We start from the raw sequence: 18,625 nt of genomic DNA on the forward strand, positions 1-18,625 counted from the left end.
GGTGAGGGAAATCTTAGTCCTGCAGCAGGGCTGCCATGACCTAGGGTGAGCCTCAGTTTCTGCAATGGGAAATGGGGCTAACCCTGCAGACTTGACATTCACAGTGGCTTAGTGGTTTCTCCAGGAAGGACACAGGTCTTAGCTCCATGTCCCGGGGTTTCCCCACGACACTGCACGTACAATTGCCCCTGATGGCCACTGCCAAGGGATGCCTGGCACAGGTGGCACTAATGCTAGGGTGCACCCCTTGTATGCCAGGAACAGGGGCTCAAAGGAGGCATGGCCCCTGCGCTCAAGCCCCGACTCCAGGCCTGGATTCCACCCCTCATCATCTCAACAAGGCTGCTCAGGGTCATGCCGGGGACAGAGGAGCAGGCTCAGTCCCTCCCGAGGGCTCAGGAAAGGCCAGCTGCAGGGGCGGACCCTCAGCAGTGTCCCAGGCATCTGAGTTGATTAGAATGATCCTACAGCACCCCAGCTTGTACCCCAACACTCACAAATACTCAGTGATGACCCTATGGGTAGAATTGTGTCCCCTAAAATTCATATATTGAAGACCCAATCCCTAGTGAAGCCACCTGTAGCCCCTGATGCTGCGGACGCCGCTGTGAGGTGCCATGGCAGGGGCGGTGCTGAAAGCCACCCACAGCTCCTGAGGTGGGTGGGGCGTGGGGCCGAGTGCTTGTGTCCCTCCAACTCACTGTGCGACGTCAGAGGCTTACTGATGCTCAGCTCTGCTGGGAAACTAGGTTGTTTTCTTCCCTCCCCTCCTCTCCCCACCTCCTTCCTTTATCCCCATCCCTCCAACCCCCAGTCTGACCTCTTTCATTGGCTTTAAGCTCAACCAAAAGGGAAGGGAAAAGAAGGGAAGACAGGGAGGAAGGAAGGAAGGGGGAAGAAATGAAAGGAAAGCAATGAAAGAGGAGAGAAGGAAGGAAAAAAGAAAGAAAAGACAAAGGAAAGAAAGCAGCTTCGAGGCATTTGGCTCTGGCCTGAGGAACTGTGCACATGTGAGGGGTGGACCCGGGCAGGTGGGCACCTGTCCCCCGTCCCTCTACTCTCAGGGCCAGTGGGGATGCTGCCTGTGGCCCCAGGGATGACAGCTCCAACCAGGAAAAGCAGCTGGCCATCCCTGGGCCCCTCTGGAGTCCTGTACTTCCCGATGTATCCAACCCCCAGCAACCCAGGAGGGTTGGGTCTGTCTCAACCCTGACAAAAGCGCAGCCTTACAGGTTAGTGACTGGCCCAGGGCCACAACATCCTGAGCAATGCAGCTTAGAGAAGCGTTTAGGCCCCTGCCTCCTCTTCTGGCTTCCCTGCAGCCCCCATCCTGGCCCCCATCCCGCCCTGTTCTGCCTTCAGCGCCCAGCTCCTGAACAGAAGCCGATGAGTCCAGCCCTGGTGCCTCCCCTCGGTCCCGCTCCATCCACAGGACCTGCTGCTGCGCTCCAGGCCTTCTTCCACTCACGGAGGGCAGCTGTGACTCAAAATCATCCAAATTCCTCCCTGTCAGGAGGCCTCATGCTCTTCCAAGGATGCCCTCCCACATCTTGGGCTGTGAAGCCAGCAGCCCCCTCCAGACCCAGCTCTCCCCCATCGACCCTGGCTCCTCTCCCCCTGCTTTCCCCCTGGATGTCCCCAACCTCAGAACCTCAAACACCAGCCAGAGCCTGTGACTTCTGTACTTGCTCCTCAGGTCTGGTCCTTACTGCCAAGTCCCAAGTATCTGTCACAAGGGTACCTCTGCAGGCATGTCCCAGAGACTCCCACCCTCACCAGGTTGGCCCTGAGATCCCCAGCTGCCTCCCACAACCCAGTCCTGACCTCCTGGGAGAAGAGACAGCCAGCCCATCTCGTAAGTCTGGGCCTCCCCCGACCCCTCCCTCTTGCCGCCCGCAGCAATGGCCCAGTCCTATATCCCTCCCCGCCCTCCTTCTGCTCCCCGCCCTGAATCAGGCCACCTGGGTGTTGCAACCACAGCCCAACAGGTCTGCCTGCCTGGGTCCCCTCCTCCAGTTCATTGTCCGAGTGGCCCAAGCCAAACGTTCGGTGTGTCCCTGACTCTTCTCTTTCTCGCACATGCCACATTCAAACCAACTGCAAATCCTGTTTACTGGCTCTGACTTCAAGCAGATGCTAAATCTGCAGCCTGTCACCTACCGTCGCCACCTGAGGCCCTGTGGCTTCTCCTCTAGACCACCACAGTCACCTCTGACTCTTCCACCCCGGCCCCAGATCCATCCTTTTAGAAGTACCATGGGATCACATCAGCCCTCTGCTCAAAACCCTGCTATGGCTCCCCACCGCCCTCAGAGGAAGAGCCAGGGTCCACCCACATGATCCCTCTGACCACGGCGCCTTCTGCTCCTGCCCCCATCACTCCGCTCAAGTCTCCTGGCCCCTGTTCTTCCTGCACCCAGCTGCCACAGGACCTTTGCACAGGCTGGCCTTGCTGCTTGGTGCACACTCAGACACTGACCTGTCTCTCTCAACTCCTCCAAGTTTACACTCAAATGTTTTGTTGAATCACAGAGGCCTCCCCTGAACACACATGATCCTGTCCCCAGGCCCTTTACAACCTATACAATGTCTCCACCTCTCCACCTCATTCATCACTTTCCTCCTTATTGTAACACTTATTATGTGCTGTTTAATTTCTGCTTCCTCCACTAGAATACAAGTTCCAAGAGTGCGGGGTTTCTGTCTGTTTTGTTAACTCAAATATTCCCAGGACCTAGAATAGCACTCAGCACATAGTAGGCTCTTAGTAAATAATTGCTGAATACACGTATGAAAATAAAGCCAAATAAACATGGTACAAGTGTTTGCTTTTAGGATCTGCCTATTTCCCCTCTTCTAACAGGGAAGGAGGAATTCTGCCTATTTCACCAGCCCTCAACCTTCACCCATGGGGATGAGACAGCCCCTTTACCTGTGGGTGAGGCACTCCCAATTCGCTCAAGGAGCTTTTGGGGGCAGGTGGACGTGTGGGGCCTGTTGTGTTAAGATCGGCCAGCAGCGACAGCCAGGCCAGGGAGGCGGAGGCTGGCACACCCACATTGGGGAGGAACTCTGTGGGAAACCACCTATGGGCCTTCTGATGCCGTGGGAGGAGCCAGAGACTCAGGAGCGAGGAGGCCAGGCCACATGGGAGATGCTTGGCCAGTTCAGCATTCTGTACTTTTCCCTCTAACATCAAGGTGGTGAGGCCTCAGAAAGAAGGTTTCTGACTCTGGAGGTGTGGCCTCAAGGCCCCAAAGTCCTGAGTCTCAACACCTAAGTTTCTGTGGCCTCAGGTCCTTATGCCGCAGACCCTGGGTCTCTGCACCTTATGACAAGGCTAAGCTTTATGACAGGGCTTCTAAGTGCCTGGAGTTGGGGCCACTGTGGCTGGAAGTTTCAGCGTCTCTCAAGGTTTCAGGTTGTAGGGACTAAGGAACCGGGGTTCTGGCTCCTAAAGCTCCCTGTGTCTCAGGCCTGTGTGGTCTCAGGGAGTTGAGGTTCCAATCGTGGCCATGCACTCAGAAGGGCTTTAGAGGCAGCAGCCAGAGACTGGTGAGTTCTAGGTGCTCCACAAACACCCGGGTGCCCGCCCTAACCCCAGATGCTCTGCACCACAGGGGGCCTCCCTTTCCAGACTTCTTAGGGCCAAGACTGGATCTGAACCACAGTTGAGTTTAAGGTCAAGGTCACCAGCGCCCAGAATCCACCAGTAGGGGGTGGAATTGTGCCCCCTTCCTCCCAAAAGAAGATATGTTCAAGTCCTAACCCTGGTACCTGTGATCTGACCTAATTTGGAGCTAGGGTTTTTGCAGATGTAATTAGTTGAGATGAGGTCATATTCAATTCGGGTGGGCCCTAAATCCAATGACTGGTATTCTCATAGGAAGAAGGAAATTTGGACACAGAGACACAGAGAAGAAAGCCACAACAGAGGCAGAGGCTAGAGCAATGTGGCTGCAAACCTGGGCCCGGGGAAGATCGCTGGCCCCCACCAGAACTTGGGAGGAGGCAGGAAAGAGCCTCCTCGCAGCCTTCAGAGGGAGCACGGCCCTGCCGACACCCTGATTTCAGACGTCAGACCCCCAGGACTGTGAAAGGAGTTCTGGTTGTTTTCAGCCACCCTGTCTATGGCATATTGTTTTGTCAGCCTGAGGAACCTCCATACTGTTCACAGGAGTTCCAGGGTGCCTGCTAAAGGCCACGTGCTGGGGCTGGGCTGGGCTGGGGGTGCTGCTCTCTGCTTTGTTGATATCATGAAACAGGGCAGAAACCACGGCCTCAGAGTTGACCTCTGTGGCAGGGCTGTCCCAGGTAGGGGTATCAAGCCAGTGGGGAACAGGAGAGGCCCAAGGAGGAGTAAGGGGGTCCCCATCCTCAGCACAGCACTCACCTGTGAAGGGGCCAGAGCCCCCGGCAGCCCCTAACTCTCTCAAGCACCACTTTTCCCTCCCTCCCGGAGTCAGTGGGTCCCCGCTTGAGAGGAAGGGACCTGAAGGAGGAGGTGGATGGCAAGCTGGGCTGGGGGAGGGAGTGGAGGGTGATCTGGGCTGGGGGATGGTGTGGAGGGTGATCTGGGCTGGGGGATGGTGTGGAGGGTGATCTGGGCTGGGGGAGGGGTGGAGGGAGACCTGGGCTGTGAGAGGAGATGGATGACATCCTGGGCTGAGGGAGGGGGTGGAGGGTGATCTGGGCTGGGGGAGGAGGTGGAGGGTGATCTGGGTTAGGGGAGGAGGTAGATGGCAACCTGGGCTGGGGCAGGAGGTGGAGGGTGATCTGGGCTGGGGGAGGGGGTGGATGGTGGTTTGCACTGGTGGAGGGGGTGGATGGTGATCTGGGCTGGGGAGCTCCCAGGCTCTACCCTTCCCTGGCTTCTCAAATCTCTGACTGGGAAGGGGCTGTGGCAAGGGCGCTTCTCTCTCCTGACTGCCTCGCCTCCCCTGCACCCTGCCCGGCCCTCGGCACCCACACTCGGCTCAGGTATGAGTCAGGGCATCCCACTCAGCCTCCAGCCACCCTCACCCAGCTCATCAGGCTGTCCCCATTCGCTGCCCAGCTCTGCCAGGCAGAAGCAGGCCTCTGTATGCAGTGCCTTTCCCACAACTGGTGCTCACCTGGAAGCAGCCCCGACCCTGGCCTCAGGCTGCCCCTCACCTGGGGTGTGGCTCTTTCCAGCTTTCACAAAGGCAGTATTTGGGAAATGCCACCTCCACCCTCCCAGAAGCAGCCAACAACTCCTTCTAGCCTCACTCTTCACCTGCCCTCTGACCCTCCCTGCTACTCAACTGGCAGCTCGCGCCCACATTGGGGCCTTTGCCCTTGCCGAGTCCCCCTCTTGGGGTGCATTCCCCTTGGTACCCACTTTATCCCAGTGCTGAGCTCACACCTGCTTCCCAGGGACCGATAGCACCACCTCTTCCCAAGTCTCCATCTTCCCCCACGTTCTCACCCCACGGAACTCCCTTCTGCCTGCCATTTGAGTGGTCACTTCATGTTCACTCGTTCATGGTCTGTCTCTCCACTGCAAAGAGCCACTCCTCATCTATCTTCATCCCCAGTGAGCCCCTAGTACCCAGCAGCCCCCACCCTGCAGATCACAGCAGGGCTTGGAAAATGCTTGTGAAATGAGTGACCCGTGATTCCTACCCTCGAGGCCCCATGTGGCCGGGCAATGAAGCTGGGCCCCAGAGAGGGACAGGAGGGTCACCCAGGAGACTTGGGAAGGGCAGAGCGGAGGAGAGGCAGCATGGAAGTGGGCAGGGAGCATGTGGCAGCGGCTGGTGACCAGGCAGAGGGGATGGGGTCAGGTAAGGTGACACTGTCTGGACCCCAAGTTCCAGAGCAGACTGGGCAAGCCCCACGGGGCTTCAGGAGAAAGAGGCAGCTCTGTTACCCTGCCCCTCCTGATTCAGAGAGAGGAACGGTGGCACGTGGCACTGTGTACACAAGGTAACCCCTTCCCTCCTGCACGGCAGGGCCACAAGAGCCAATGGTGAAATGGGGGTGAAAGGGCCAAAGCCTCAGAAATCGGAGGTAAGCTTGCTGTTCCTATTCGTGCTTTCCCTTGGTCAGCATCAAATCCTCCCTTATTCTCTCTGAAAGATGCCTCTCCTTGAAGCAAGCCACAGGCAGGCTCTGTCCCCACAGAACAATTATTTGGGGAGAGAGCCCCCTTCTTTTTTCCCTCCTCCCTGGCCCCAGGCTCCAGGTCAGGGTCCTACAAACAAGTTGGCCTCCTCCCAGCCTCCCTAACTCCATTGTGGCCAGGCTTATCTTTACTTGGGGAGAAAATGCAAATACCTTGCATGTAGCTTTTTGAAACAAATGGGGTTTACAAAAAATAAATAAATACAGCCAATGGTAGCATTTGTTAAAGTGTGGGTGGAGGATGAATGTCTGTGATACCATTCTCTGCATTTTCTGAAGGGGTGAAATCAGAGCCACAGGGAGCAACCAGCACCAGCAACACAGGTGGGTGACAGCAGCTGGTGTGGCCACTTCGGAGAAGCCCTGGGGAATCTGCTCAGCACATATCCACCTGCCCCCACAGGTGCACACCCTACAGAAACATTCTGCACACCATCTGACGTCACCAAGATGTTCGGAGCAGCCATGTTTGAATAACCCCAAACTGGAAACCACCCCATGCCAGCTCACGGTGGATAAACAGAGGATGGGAAAGCCACACGATGAAGCACTGCCCAGCAAGGTGAAGGAACAGCCTACAGTCGTGGGAACAACATGCCTGGATCTCATAACATCAAGTGAAAGAGGCAGGCACGGAGGACATCCTTTCCCTCCTGTTCAACTCCACCAATATGAGGTTCAAGAACAGGCAAAATTAATCTGTGGAAGAAAAGTGTTTGCTTTCATTGACAAGTAACTGGGAAGGAGCACGCAGGACCATTCTGCCCCTTGACTGGCGTGTGTGTTCTGCAGGTGTGTGAAGATGTGTGCGTTTAGCTGTAGGTGAAATTTATCTCAGCAGAATAAAGAGAAATGTGTAGCAAGAGAGAGCTCTAGTTAGCAGGGTTTGCATTTCACAGTGGTAAGGATTGGTGTTTCTAAAATGGGTTGGGTATATTCTAGGGTTCAGTAAGGGGTAAATAGGTTAAAAATCATGGGAGCCAAGCCTCTCACTGTTGGGCAGGGGAGTTACACGGCACTGAGTGTTGGAAGTATCGGTATGAACTCGTAGTCTTGTGAAGATGGATGGATGAATATGTTACATATACACGTGTGTGTGTGTATATATGTGTATGTATATATATAAATACACACATATATAATTAGTTTCTATGTCTGTGAATATTTCTATATTTCTTCCTGTGCACACTGTCCCTCCTTCCTTCCTCTTTCACCCCATGTCAGGAAGAGGTAAGGTTTTCACTCAGAGGGCCTAAAAGGCATGACAGCACAGGACCAATGAGCACATTTCATATCCAGATCTTGGTTTCTAAACACCATGTTCCCTGGAGAACAGGCTGACTCCAGGGCTGGTTGAAGGAATAAAATAGATGAGCCTGAAACATGTCCTGTGCTGGAAAGTACAGAAGTGCCAAAGAAGGACGCCTGAGGGGACTCCCACAGATCACATCTGGGACAATTTAGGCATCAAAAACAATGAATGATATGAAAAAAAGTATGTGCAAATATATACGTGTGTGGGGACAGATAGGTAGGTGGCTAGGTAGGTGGACAGACAGGTGAGAGGAAAGGAGGGAGGGGCAGTGAGAACCTCAAAACAAGTGGGGCAGGTGTGTCTGGGTAAAGGTACTCGGGAGTGCCTTGTACCCTTCTTGCAGCCATCCTTTAAGTAATCCAACATCATCTCCCCCATGGTATAAAAAAAAATGTGTTTGGTTTTGTCCCCACTTGCTGGCACAGAGCTCCAACCCTTGGAATTTGCTGAGGGACAGAAGTGTATTTTGTTATTCATAATGACCCCCTCTGACCACACCTGAGTTTATGCTAATGAGGTGACCTAGAGTGGGATCCCAAGATGGCCTCTGATGGGGCTGGTTACCAGAAAGACCAAGCCATTCGAGGACTGGAACTTCCAGCCCCACCCCCTGGCCTCTGGGAAGGGGTGGGGGCTGCTGGAGATTAAACTCTGGAAAAACTCTTGGACAATGAGGTTTGATGAGTTTCTGGGTTGGTGAACACATCGGGGCGTGAGGAGGGTGGCACACCCAGAGGGCATGGAAGCCCTGCACCCTGGCCCCTAGTCCTTGCCTCGCGCACAGCCTCCTGAGTCATATCTTTCATGATAAATAAGAAATGTAAGCAAACGGCCTCCTGAGTCCTATGAGCCACCCTAGAGAATTATCAAACCCGAGGAGGGGTTCTCAGGACCCTGGTTTATAGCCACTTCGTCAGAAGAACAGGTGCCAACCTTGGACCTGTGATTATTAGTGTCTAAAGTGGGGGCTGAGCCCTTAACGTGTGGGGCCTGTGCTAACTCCGGGTAGTTGGTGTCAGAACTGAAAGGAATTACAGGGCACCCAGTTGGCGTCTGTAAGAATCGGTCGTTGGTGTTGGAAAACACCCCAGTCCCCGAAACAAAACAGACATGGAGCAATCGCAATTCCTCAAATGCTGCTGAGGGGAGTGGGAATGGGCACAACCACTTTGGAAAGCGATCCAGCAGTACCTGCTCAACACACACACAATGCATGCCCAATCCGTGCTGCTCCTCCATAAAACCCAACAGAGAAAGGAAGACACGCGTGCATCCAAGACATACACAGAAGCGTTCGGGGCAGCGTTACTCCTACTGGCTCCCAAGTGGAATCAGCCCAAAGGCCCATCAAGGGTAGAGTAGACAAATCCATCCTGGTGCACTGACCTAATTAATACACACCCAGGGCCCAGTGGGGCATTCCACCTGCCCAGTGGAATTCTGCCCAGAAATGACAATGTCGGCTGTACAGCTAGACACAGCAGCGTGGGTCAATCTTATAAAGATAATGCTGAGCCAAGAAGTCCTTCATTATTGGGATGTTGTGCTAGGCTCAAGGGATATCAGGATGAGGAGGACATTCTGGCCTCCTGGGTCGCACCCCCTCAGTGCAAGAGACCAAGGCAGCGCCGTGGGGGCTGGGTCTCGAGGGACTCGCAGGAAGTCTGGCACGCAGCTGAGTTCACGCCAAGGGGCAGGGCCTTCTGTTTGCTTCAGCCTGGTGCCCAAAGTCCTGGTGGGATGCGAGTGGGTGCCCTGGAAATGTCAGGCGATGGACTGAATGAATGGCAGGCCCATCATAAGCCCATAGAAATGCATCAACACGTGCTTGGCTGAGCCAAGTCTAGATAAGGACACCCACGTCTCCAGCCCCACCTGGGGTATGACCTGGAGGTGCTGGCCAGCTGCCATCCTGCAGCCGAGCACACCCAGGCTCACCTGTTCCCTAAGACTGTCCCCTCCACTGGTCCCCAGCAACCAGAGTCCTTGGAAGTCACTGCAAGAACTCAGCAAATCCTATTTTCCATCTTCTCTTCCTGAGCCCCGCACCCAGCAGGAGGGCCGGCGGGAAGCACCCTGCACTATTGCATTCCTCATGTGTGGCTGTTGCAAATTCAGGCCAGGCTGCCTGACCCACATAACTGGGAAGTGTGTTCCTACAGAGCACCCAAGCCCAGGAAGCTGAGCTGAGGACACCCACATGTGGGGCTAGGGGAGCCCCCTGCCATCAAACCTCTGGTCTGCCCACTCCTTGGCTGTTTGGCAATTAGGCCAGAGGCGAGGCTGACTCCAGATTTCTCCATTTAATGAACAGGACCTGACACAAGGCGCCTGTGCATGCTCGCCCAGCTGACTCTCTTGCCTAAGAACTATTTTAAAAACTAAGGAAGAAGAAAAAGATAAGATAACAGATGACACAGAAATGAAACAAACCTCTTTTGTGTGTGTGTACCTTCAACAAACATTTAATCCACGCCTACTACAGGCCAGCCCACTCTCAGCCTTTGACTGACATTTCTAGAATGAAGAAACCGGCTGGGCTCAGGACCTGAGTTTGCAAGTGGCTTTTGCGGTGTGGCAGTGAGGTCCACAGCTCTCCCACTTCACAGTTTAAGACCTGAAGCTCAAAGAGACTAACTCCCCGAACAGCACAGCCAGGGGCAGAACCCCAGCTGGGCACGTGGCCCTGAGGCCACATTAGAAAACAGTGGCATCCAGGGGTTGGCCAGTCATTGGGATCACTCAATCTTCAGCAAATAAAGCAGAGGGTGCATTTCTGCACCTCCCAGAATGGGGGCAGAGACTTCTCGGGGTGGGGGGGGCTCACCTTCCAGGAGAGGACCCAGAGACCACACAAACAAGTCAGGAGACGACAGCGAGCTGCAGGCAAGGGAACCCCAGGAACTACTGCAGCAGGGGGAGGGTGGGGGACACAGCCCAGGGGCCAGGAGGGCTTCCTAGGAGCCGAGCTTCATTCACATATCAGCTAGGCTCAGAAAATTGCTAAGAGTTTATCTTATCCAGGGGAAAAGAGGGGAGGGATAGTGTTCTGGGCACTGCAAGAGCGAAGGCGAAGAGGCCAGGAATCCCTGGGCACAGGGTGTAAGTCAGGCTGTGGGAGTGGCCAGGAGGTGGGGCCGCCCTTCTGCGCCTCCTCTGGGGCCAGGCAGGAGAGCTAGGTTTATAGCAGCAGCCACTGCTGGGTACTCTGGAGCCAGAGAGTCCCTGGGCAGCATGCTGTGTGCCCTGCTCCTCCTGCCCAGCCTCCTGGGGGCCACCAGGGCCAGCCCCACCTCAGGCCCCCAGGAGTGTGCAAAGGGCTCCACGGTGTGGTGTCAGGATCTGCAGACAGCTGCCAGGTGCGGGGCCGTGGGGTACTGCCAAGGGGCCGTATGGAACAAACCCACCGTGAAGTCTCTGCCCTGCGACATATGCCAGGACATAGCAGCTGCCGCTGGCAATAGGCTGAACCCTGACGCCAAGGAGTCTGACATCCTGGCTTTGGTGATGAAGACCTGTGAGTGGCTCCCCAGCCAGGAGTCTTCAGCCGGATGCAAGTGGATGGTGGATGCCCACAGTTCGGCCGTCCTGAGCATGCTCCGTGGGGCCCCGGACAGCGCCCCGGCACAGGTGTGCACAGCGCTCAGCCTCTGTGAGCCGCTGCAGAGGCACCTGGCCACCCTGAGGCCACTCTCCAAAGAGGACACCTTTGAGGCTGTGGCTCCATTCATGGCCAGTGGGCCCCTTACCTTCCACCCTCCCCAGGTGCCTGAAGGAGCTCTGTGCCAAGACTGCGTACGGCAGGTCTCCCGACTCCAGGAGGCTGTCCGGTCCAACTTGACCTTCGCCGACTTGAACATCCAGGAGCAGTGTGAGTCCTTGGGACCCGGCCTGGCTGTCCTCTGCAAGAACTACCTCTTTCAGTTTTTTGTCCCTGCTGACCAAGCACTGAGGCTTCTCCCCCCGCAGGAGCTCTGCAGGAAGGGGGGATTCTGTGAGGAGCTAGGGGCACCTGCCCGTTTGACTCAAGTAGTGGCCATGGATGGGGTCCCCTCCCTAGAGCTGGGGCTGCCAAGGAAACAGAGCGAGATGCAGATGAAGGTCGGTGTGACCTGTGAGGTGTGCATGAACGTGGTGCAGAAGCTGGACCACTGGCTCATGTCCAACAGCTCTGAGTTCATGATCACCCATGCCCTGGAGCGCGTGTGCTCGATAATGCCTGCCTCTATCACGAAGGAGTGCATCATCTTGGTGGACACCTACAGCCCCTCCTTGGTGCAGCTTGTGGCCAAAATCACCCCAGAGAAGGTGTGCAAGTTCATCCGTCTGTGTGGCAACCGGAGGCGGGCCCGGGCAGTCCGTGATGCCTACGCCATCGTGCAGTCCCCAGAATGGGATGCGGAGAACCAGGGCAGCTTCTGCAATGGGTGCAAGAGGCTGCTCACGGTGTCCTCCCACAACCTGGAGAGCAAGAGCACCAAGCGAGACATCCTGATGGCCTTCAGGGGTGGCTGCAGCATCCTGCCGCTGCCCTATATGATCCAGTGCAGGCACTTCGTCACCCAGTACGAGCCCGTGCTCATTGAGAGTCTCAAGGACATGATGGACCCCGCGGCTGTGTGCAAGAAGGTGGGGGCCTGCCACGGCCCCAGGACCCCACTGCTGGGCACTGACCAGTGTGCCCTGGGCCCAAGCTTCTGGTGCAGGAGCCAGGAGGCCGCCAAGCTGTGTAACGCTGTGCAACACTGCCAGAAGCACGTATGGAAAGAGATGCCCCTCCACGCTGGGGAACACGCATGACCGTGGCCGCCAGAGACCCAGAGCCTGCTAGCGAGGCCCATAAGGTGGGTGCTTTCCCCATCCCCATTTCACAAATGAAAAACTGAAGCTGTGAGGAGGGAGGCTGGGAAGGAGCAGAGCTGAAGTTCAAAGCCAAGTATTCCTGATCCCGAAAGCCTCTCTCCTAACAACTGTGCTGCACAGCTTTGCCCTTGAAAGCATCTCTACTGGACCGGAACACACTCATGTGCCCCGCTCCCCGACCCAGCCAAGGCTGCCCTTTCATCTCCAAGGCTGAGGTGTTGCCGGTGGTCCCATGAGAGCCTGCCCATGAGCTCGGGTGCCGCCTTTACCTTCTGCTGGATGGACGTCTGGCTGTGAGCCAGGCTGGGGTCATGGCCGGGGTGAGCAAAGACAGGGGTGGATGGAGGGTTGGAGGGCCCCTCACTAGTGGGGTCATTACCTCTTGTCAACAGCTGGGGGTGGGAGTCTGGGTCTTGCTCAGGCCAGAACTTCTCAACCTGGAGTCCCTGGGGGTGGCTGCCAAAGGTGTGTGTGAGAGGCACGTATCCCTGGACATTTCTGGGGAGAGGTCTGGGGCTTTGGCCACATTCTCCAAGGGCTGCTGGGCTTCGGAGCAGTCCCCACCATGTCTTGGCCACCACGGGGTCCCTCTCTCTCCTTGCACCCCAGACCCACCACTGCCCTGGTAATAAGCAGAAGGAAAGTCTTGGGGTGTGCTCAAAATCAGGAGAGCAAAACATGCCAGGCAAAAGCTCCTGGGAAAAGCTGGAGGAGTCTGGGGTGGCCACCGGGGTATGGAGCAGCAAGGGCAAAGACGGTGAATACAGCCCTCCAGCTGTCCGAGCCTCAGTTTTCTAATCTGTAGAATGGGGATGATCATACCTGCCTCACAAGAATGTTGAGACAATTCACAGAAACGTTCTGGAGCCCCTTCCCCCTGAGACTGGCATTCATGAGTCTGCTGGGACCAGAAAACCCATCTCAGGGGCCCAGCGGGGCATCCAGGAGAGTCTGGCTGTGCATGCGCTGTATAAACCACAAGCATTCTCCAAATGCCGTGTGCCGTGTTTTTATTCTCAGGGAAGGCGCAGATTCCAGAGCTGCTACAACAGCCCCCACCTTGCCCTTGTGCCTCCACCTCGCCCCGGTGCCCCCTCTGGCAGAAAGCCTCCGGGGGCTTCCATCCGGGTTCAAGTGCTCCTGTGGTTTCTGCTCCTGCTGTGTGGCCCCCCTAAGACACTGTGTCCCCTCCAGGAGAGCCCCTGGGCATGACCCTGCAGTGTCCTTGCAGTTGGCCCAGCATCTGCGTGCAGCAGGTGCTCACACATCTGGGAGCCGCACACATGAGTCCCAGGGGTGGAAACTGGCATTTCACCTGAGGCCCATGGATTAATTCTCCTCTTGAGTAAGAGGTACGCCAGGCCTGGATGGACAGGATGTGAGCGGGTGCTGTTTTCCAAGAGGCCACACCCGAGCTCTTAAGTAAACATCGCAGGCCTGGGCCACCGCCCCAGGAACACACTTAGCCTGAGATTCTGGATGCCTCAAAAGTGGCCCCTGTTGGCTGGGCAGGCCTGGGCCTCCCGGGCAGTCCCACAAAAGATGAGGCCAGCAAGGGGCGGTGGTCGTGCCTGGCCATTGGATAGGCCACGGGAAGGCAGTTCTGCACCAGACTTCAAAACAGAGGGGCCCGAAGTTGTTGGCCTCAGTATCTGCCTCTTCCCCTGAGACCCTCTCCAGGAGCAGCCCCAGAGGCTCTCTGTCTGCCTTCCATGTAGGTGTCCCCACCTGACACACTCTCTGGGACAGGATGGAACCGCAGGCCCTCCTCTGGCTTGGCTGTGAGTCGGGAGGATGCCTACTGGGAAGTGTGTGTGACATGACCTGAAATCCCCCAACAGGTCACCTGGGAGAGGCCGGGAGACGGCAAGCCCCACACCTGCCAGGTGGCCCAGCTCGGCCCACCTGCCCCCACCCCAGAGCTACCTGCAGTGGGTGGTCAGCGTGGGGTATCCCCACGCCCTCTTCCCTACCCACCCCTCGGGCCTGGGTACCAGCTGCTCCCACAGACCCACTGAGCAAATGCGTCTCCACTAGATGGTTGCCCATGATGAATGGAGCTCACTGGCCACGACCCCACAGGCCCAGCTGCACATCCAGGTCATGAGCACGGCCCTGCCCCACCCCCACAGGGGCCCTCTGACCCCTCCACTCATTCATCCACCACCAAAGCTGTGGAGGCCTGTGGCAGGGTCTCAGTCACCTCCATCCCTTGCGCCCAGAACCAAGCCCAGAACACAGGAGGTGCTCTGCAAATGTCCGTGCGGGATGGCCGCCTTAGGGGCTAAAGGCAGAGAGGCAGGAGGAGCAAGGGACGGGCCCGCTGGTGCCAACGGCAGCACCGCCATTCAGCACTGAGACTGAGGCTTAAGGAATCTATCCAAACGACTCCATAGCTGCTGCGTTCAGGCTGGAAAAGGCTTTTCAGGGGAGGGCACTGTAACTGTCCAGCTGCGGGAGAGGAGATGCCAGCCCAGGAGAAGAGCAGCTGGCCCTACTGGGCCTAGAAGTTTGGGAAACCCATCCCAGCAAGGATGGGAAATCAAGACAGACGTTGAGCATGGATCTCCCAGAGGCGGTGACTGTGCTGCACAGAGGAGCATCTCTGCCTGGGAGGAGGGAGAGGGCTCCCGCCGAGCTGCCAGAGCCGGGCAAGTACCTGCACCTTCAGCCAGATACACGCTGGGCATTCTTCAGATGCCATCGTAAGGCGGAGGCCTGGGACACCCCAGAACACCTACAGATGCTGCCCCTCATGCTTTCTCAGCCACACCGGGGTGCGAGGGGCTGGGGGAGCCTGGAAAAGGGCTTGGTGGTCCGGCTGTTTTTTGTTGTTGTTGTTTTGGTTTTGGTTTTTTTTTTTGTTTTTTTGGCTTGGGGCTTTTCTTAGAAGTGATGTGTTGTTAGAAACTTCAAACCAGATACAAGTATACCCAATGATGTTCTCTCTCTCTTTTTTTTTTTTTTTTTTTGGTGAATAATTTATACAAACTCAGGGCTCTCCTGGAAAGCATGGAAGAGCAGTCCGTGGGGACAGCCACCTTCAATGTGGGAACAGTGAGCCCTGAGCCCAGGAGGGGCACATCAGGGACAGCCCGTGCTGTCCACGCTCCCTCCCCCACTTTCACCTTCCGTGACCTCTAGGGAGGAAAGTCAAATTTATTCCTTACAATGAGAAGCGGGCCTGGAAAAGCTTCCCCAGCACACCCGAGTGCCAGGCACCACGGGGCCCAGGACAATGGCCCCTGTGCACCAGACAGGGGTTGCCAGCCTGCCGGGCATGGCTCCAGGAGCTGTGCTGGCTTCATTCACGGTCCCCCCACAGCCACCGTGAGACAGGGACTATTCTTATTCTATTCCCCAGAGGTGGATGCTGAAACCAGAGAGGTTAAATAACTTGCCTGAGGCCACACAGCCAGTAGTGGAGGGAGCAGCAGGCTCAGGGCCTGTGTTCTCTGTCCTCATACCCGCAACCCACGAGACGTCCACGTGCAAGTCCTGACCCCACCACTCTGTGGCCTTGGTTCAGGGTCCTCATCCCTAACCTCGGTGACCCCACCTCCCCGGGTCCTAAGCAGGACAGAGGGTGCCCGGTGGGAGGGGCCTGCCGGGTGCATGCACAGAGGAAGAGGCTTTTCCAGGCACGTCCTTCCACGACACCTCTGTCTTTTCTCTGTTTTTCCAGCTAGCCTCTTAAAATGCGTTTTCATTGTTATATTTTTGCAGATCTTTAAGTTGCACTGTGATTTCCAGGTCTGGTAAGGTGGATTCACTTTCCCAGAGTACCTTAACCACTCTCTGCTGCTGTTTTCTTCATGTCTCCCTCACCAAATGCCCTTAGAGTGGAAGAGGCGATGGGACCTGGTAAATTAGCCAAATGCTGATGCCAAGGCCCTGAGAGCACGTAGGGGTGCAGGGACGCCCAGCTGCTGTGAGCCCCCAGCCACATCTCTGGGGAGCTGGGGTGGAATAGAGCGGCACCAGGGAAGCCCATGCTCAGCTCCAGCCATGCCGCAGGGGCCTCGTGATGTCACAGGCACCTTCCCCAAGGCCCTAGACAGGGGGTGTGCAGGCCTGACCCCATGCACACACTCACGCATGTGCCTCAATGCAGTGCACAAAGTCAAAAGTCAACAACTCTGCCACCCCTGGACCAACCCTTACATTCTCCTTTCCTCATTTTCCTCGTCTGTGAAATGGTCACAGCAGCCCCACATCCCTATCCAGCAGCATGGTTACCAGGTTACAGTGACAACTAATCCTGCTAGTGGACACACCCTGTGAGCCAGCCACTGGGCTCACTCAGACTGGCGAAGAGGTGCCTTCCTGGGGTCTGGGCTCCCCGGCGCCACCGCCCCCTCCTGTCTAGTCTCATCACAGCAGTGATCCTGACAAAATCTAAGTCCGGGCCAGCTCACAACCTCCTCACTCCCAGTAAAAGCAGATAAAAGCTGAGGCCCTTACCAACCCACCGTCAGCCGGGTGGACCCCACCCTGGTGCAGGCCAGCCCCTCCCCTTGCTCTTTCCTCTCCAGCCACCCCGGCCTGGCCTTGCACACACCCCAGGCCCACCCCAGGGCCTTTGCTTGGCCCTAGACATGCTCCTCTCAGTCCCTCCTGCGGTTCAGGCCTTCCCTGCAGAACCCTGCCCAGCATCACCTCCGGCCCCCACCTGCTATTCCCACCACCACTCCACACTTGTCTTAGTCTCTGCTGCCCCCACTGCCCTCGGCCCCATAGCTGACTCTACTCGGCTATCTGGCTGTGGCCTGGCTTCCCTTGGAATGCGAGCTGCAGGAGGCAGGAGTTCATCTCAGTGGTCTCTGCCACAGTCCTGTCACCAAGACAGAGCCCAGCATGGAACAGGCTCCATGAGCACAGGATGAGCGAATGAGCGCTGGCTCTTCCGGGACCACCTTCAGTCCTCTGGTCTGCCCCTTGTGCTGATGCCACCCTGCGGTTGTGTGTTTCTGACATGGCCTAGCCGTGGCCATACCTTCCAGTTATACTATACGGAGCCCATCTTTCAATAAATGAATATGAATTGGTTCTGCTCATTCCAGCAGCCGCCCCAGGGATGCTGTGCAAAACAAGGTTGTCCTCCATGGCCCAGGTGAAGCCACGGGCAGATGGGCCCCACCCCAGGACCCACAGATGACGGCTGGATGGGGCCTGGGTGTGGAAACCCAGGGAGATGGGTGCCCCCAGAAGAGCCCACAGAGCAGACCCCAGGTGGACGAGCCTGTTCTGCCCTCTGGCTGCATCTCAACCTCCATCACACCCGCCCTCAGGGGTGGTCATATGGTTCAGATGCCTGCCCCCTCCAAAGATCGTGTTGAAACGCGATTCCCAGCATTGCAGTCGGGCCTGCTGGCGGGTGTGGGATCATCGAGGAGGGGCCCTCAGGAAAGGCTCTCCGTGCCATCCCCCGGTGATGAATGAGTCCTCCCCTCAGTTCATGTGAGATCTGCCTCGCACTCCCTTGCCGCCTGCCTCCATGTGACACTCCTGCTACCTCGTTACCTTCCATCATGACTGGAAGCTTCCCGGGGCTCACACGAAGCAGATCCCAGCACCCCATCTCCTGGGGTGTCCTGCATAACCAATGAAACCCAGACTCGGGCATTTCTTTATAGCAAGCCAAGAATGCACTAACACAGATGGTCAGCTGCCAAAGGCAGGAGGAAGTATGCTCCAAGTCCCAGGCGCACCCCAGCTCCTCGGCCCCTGCCACCGTCTCATTCCGTCCCCATGAGGTGCTCTGGCAAATCCTCCCACTGCTGAAGCTCAGGAGTGAAGTCAGGGACAGTACGTACCCTTCTCTTTCCAAACCTCTACAGCCCAGGGAGGGATGGCGCTCTTGCCCGAGGCCCCAGGCCTATACTTAGATCACATTTAGGGTCTGGCTCCGAAGCAAGGGATAGGGTAAAAACAGCCATGTTCAGTGACTCAAAGCCCCCCCAGAGCCTGAGTCCAGCCACACAAGACTTTGCTCTTCTCCTACCAAGAGGCCCCCTAGGTAACCCTCCATGTGCCCACAATGGATATGCTGCCATTAACGCTACCCTGGAGCTCTGGCTGCGCCAGGATTCTCCCCAGCACCTCTCAAACTCTCCAGATCCAGGCTGTCACCCTGGGAGGCCATGGCCGAGGGCAGGCGAGGGCTGAATGGAACCACCGCTCTTTCCCTGTGCCCCTCACCACTAAGCCCTTCCTTGGTGCGAGGGGCCCAGCTTCCATGGCTGCCCCAGGAAGCCTGTCCTCAGGGCCCCATCACTCCAAAACACGTCCCCCACTGTT

At 56.7% G+C, this 18,625-nt stretch overlaps 2 protein-coding genes across 5 annotated transcripts in view; one reads left to right on the top strand and one right to left on the bottom strand.

The window, feature by feature from the left end:
- SORCS2 (sortilin related VPS10 domain containing receptor 2) overlaps positions 1-18,625 on the bottom strand; it is a 548,409-nt gene that overhangs the window by 299,837 nt on the left and 229,947 nt on the right. The gene's annotated exons all lie outside the window — the stretch shown is intronic.
- PSAPL1 (prosaposin like 1) lies at positions 10,645-15,274 on the top strand. The gene has a single exon (XM_054485675.1). The coding sequence runs from the start codon at positions 10,697-10,699 to the stop codon at positions 12,260-12,262; it is 1,566 nt and encodes a 521-aa protein (XP_054341650.1). The 5' UTR covers positions 10,645-10,696; the 3' UTR covers positions 12,263-15,274.

This window comes from Pongo pygmaeus, chromosome 3, assembly GCF_028885625.2.
Source record: "Pongo pygmaeus isolate AG05252 chromosome 3, NHGRI_mPonPyg2-v2.0_pri, whole genome shotgun sequence".
In the NCBI taxonomy this organism is placed as follows: Eukaryota; Metazoa; Chordata; class Mammalia; order Primates; family Hominidae; genus Pongo; species Pongo pygmaeus.

What these genes read in the sequence shown, in the direction of transcription:
- PSAPL1 (XM_054485675.1), top strand. Translation starts at nt 10,697, where the DNA reads ATGCTGTGTGCCCTGCTCCTCCTGCCCAGCCTCCTGGGGGCCACCAGG.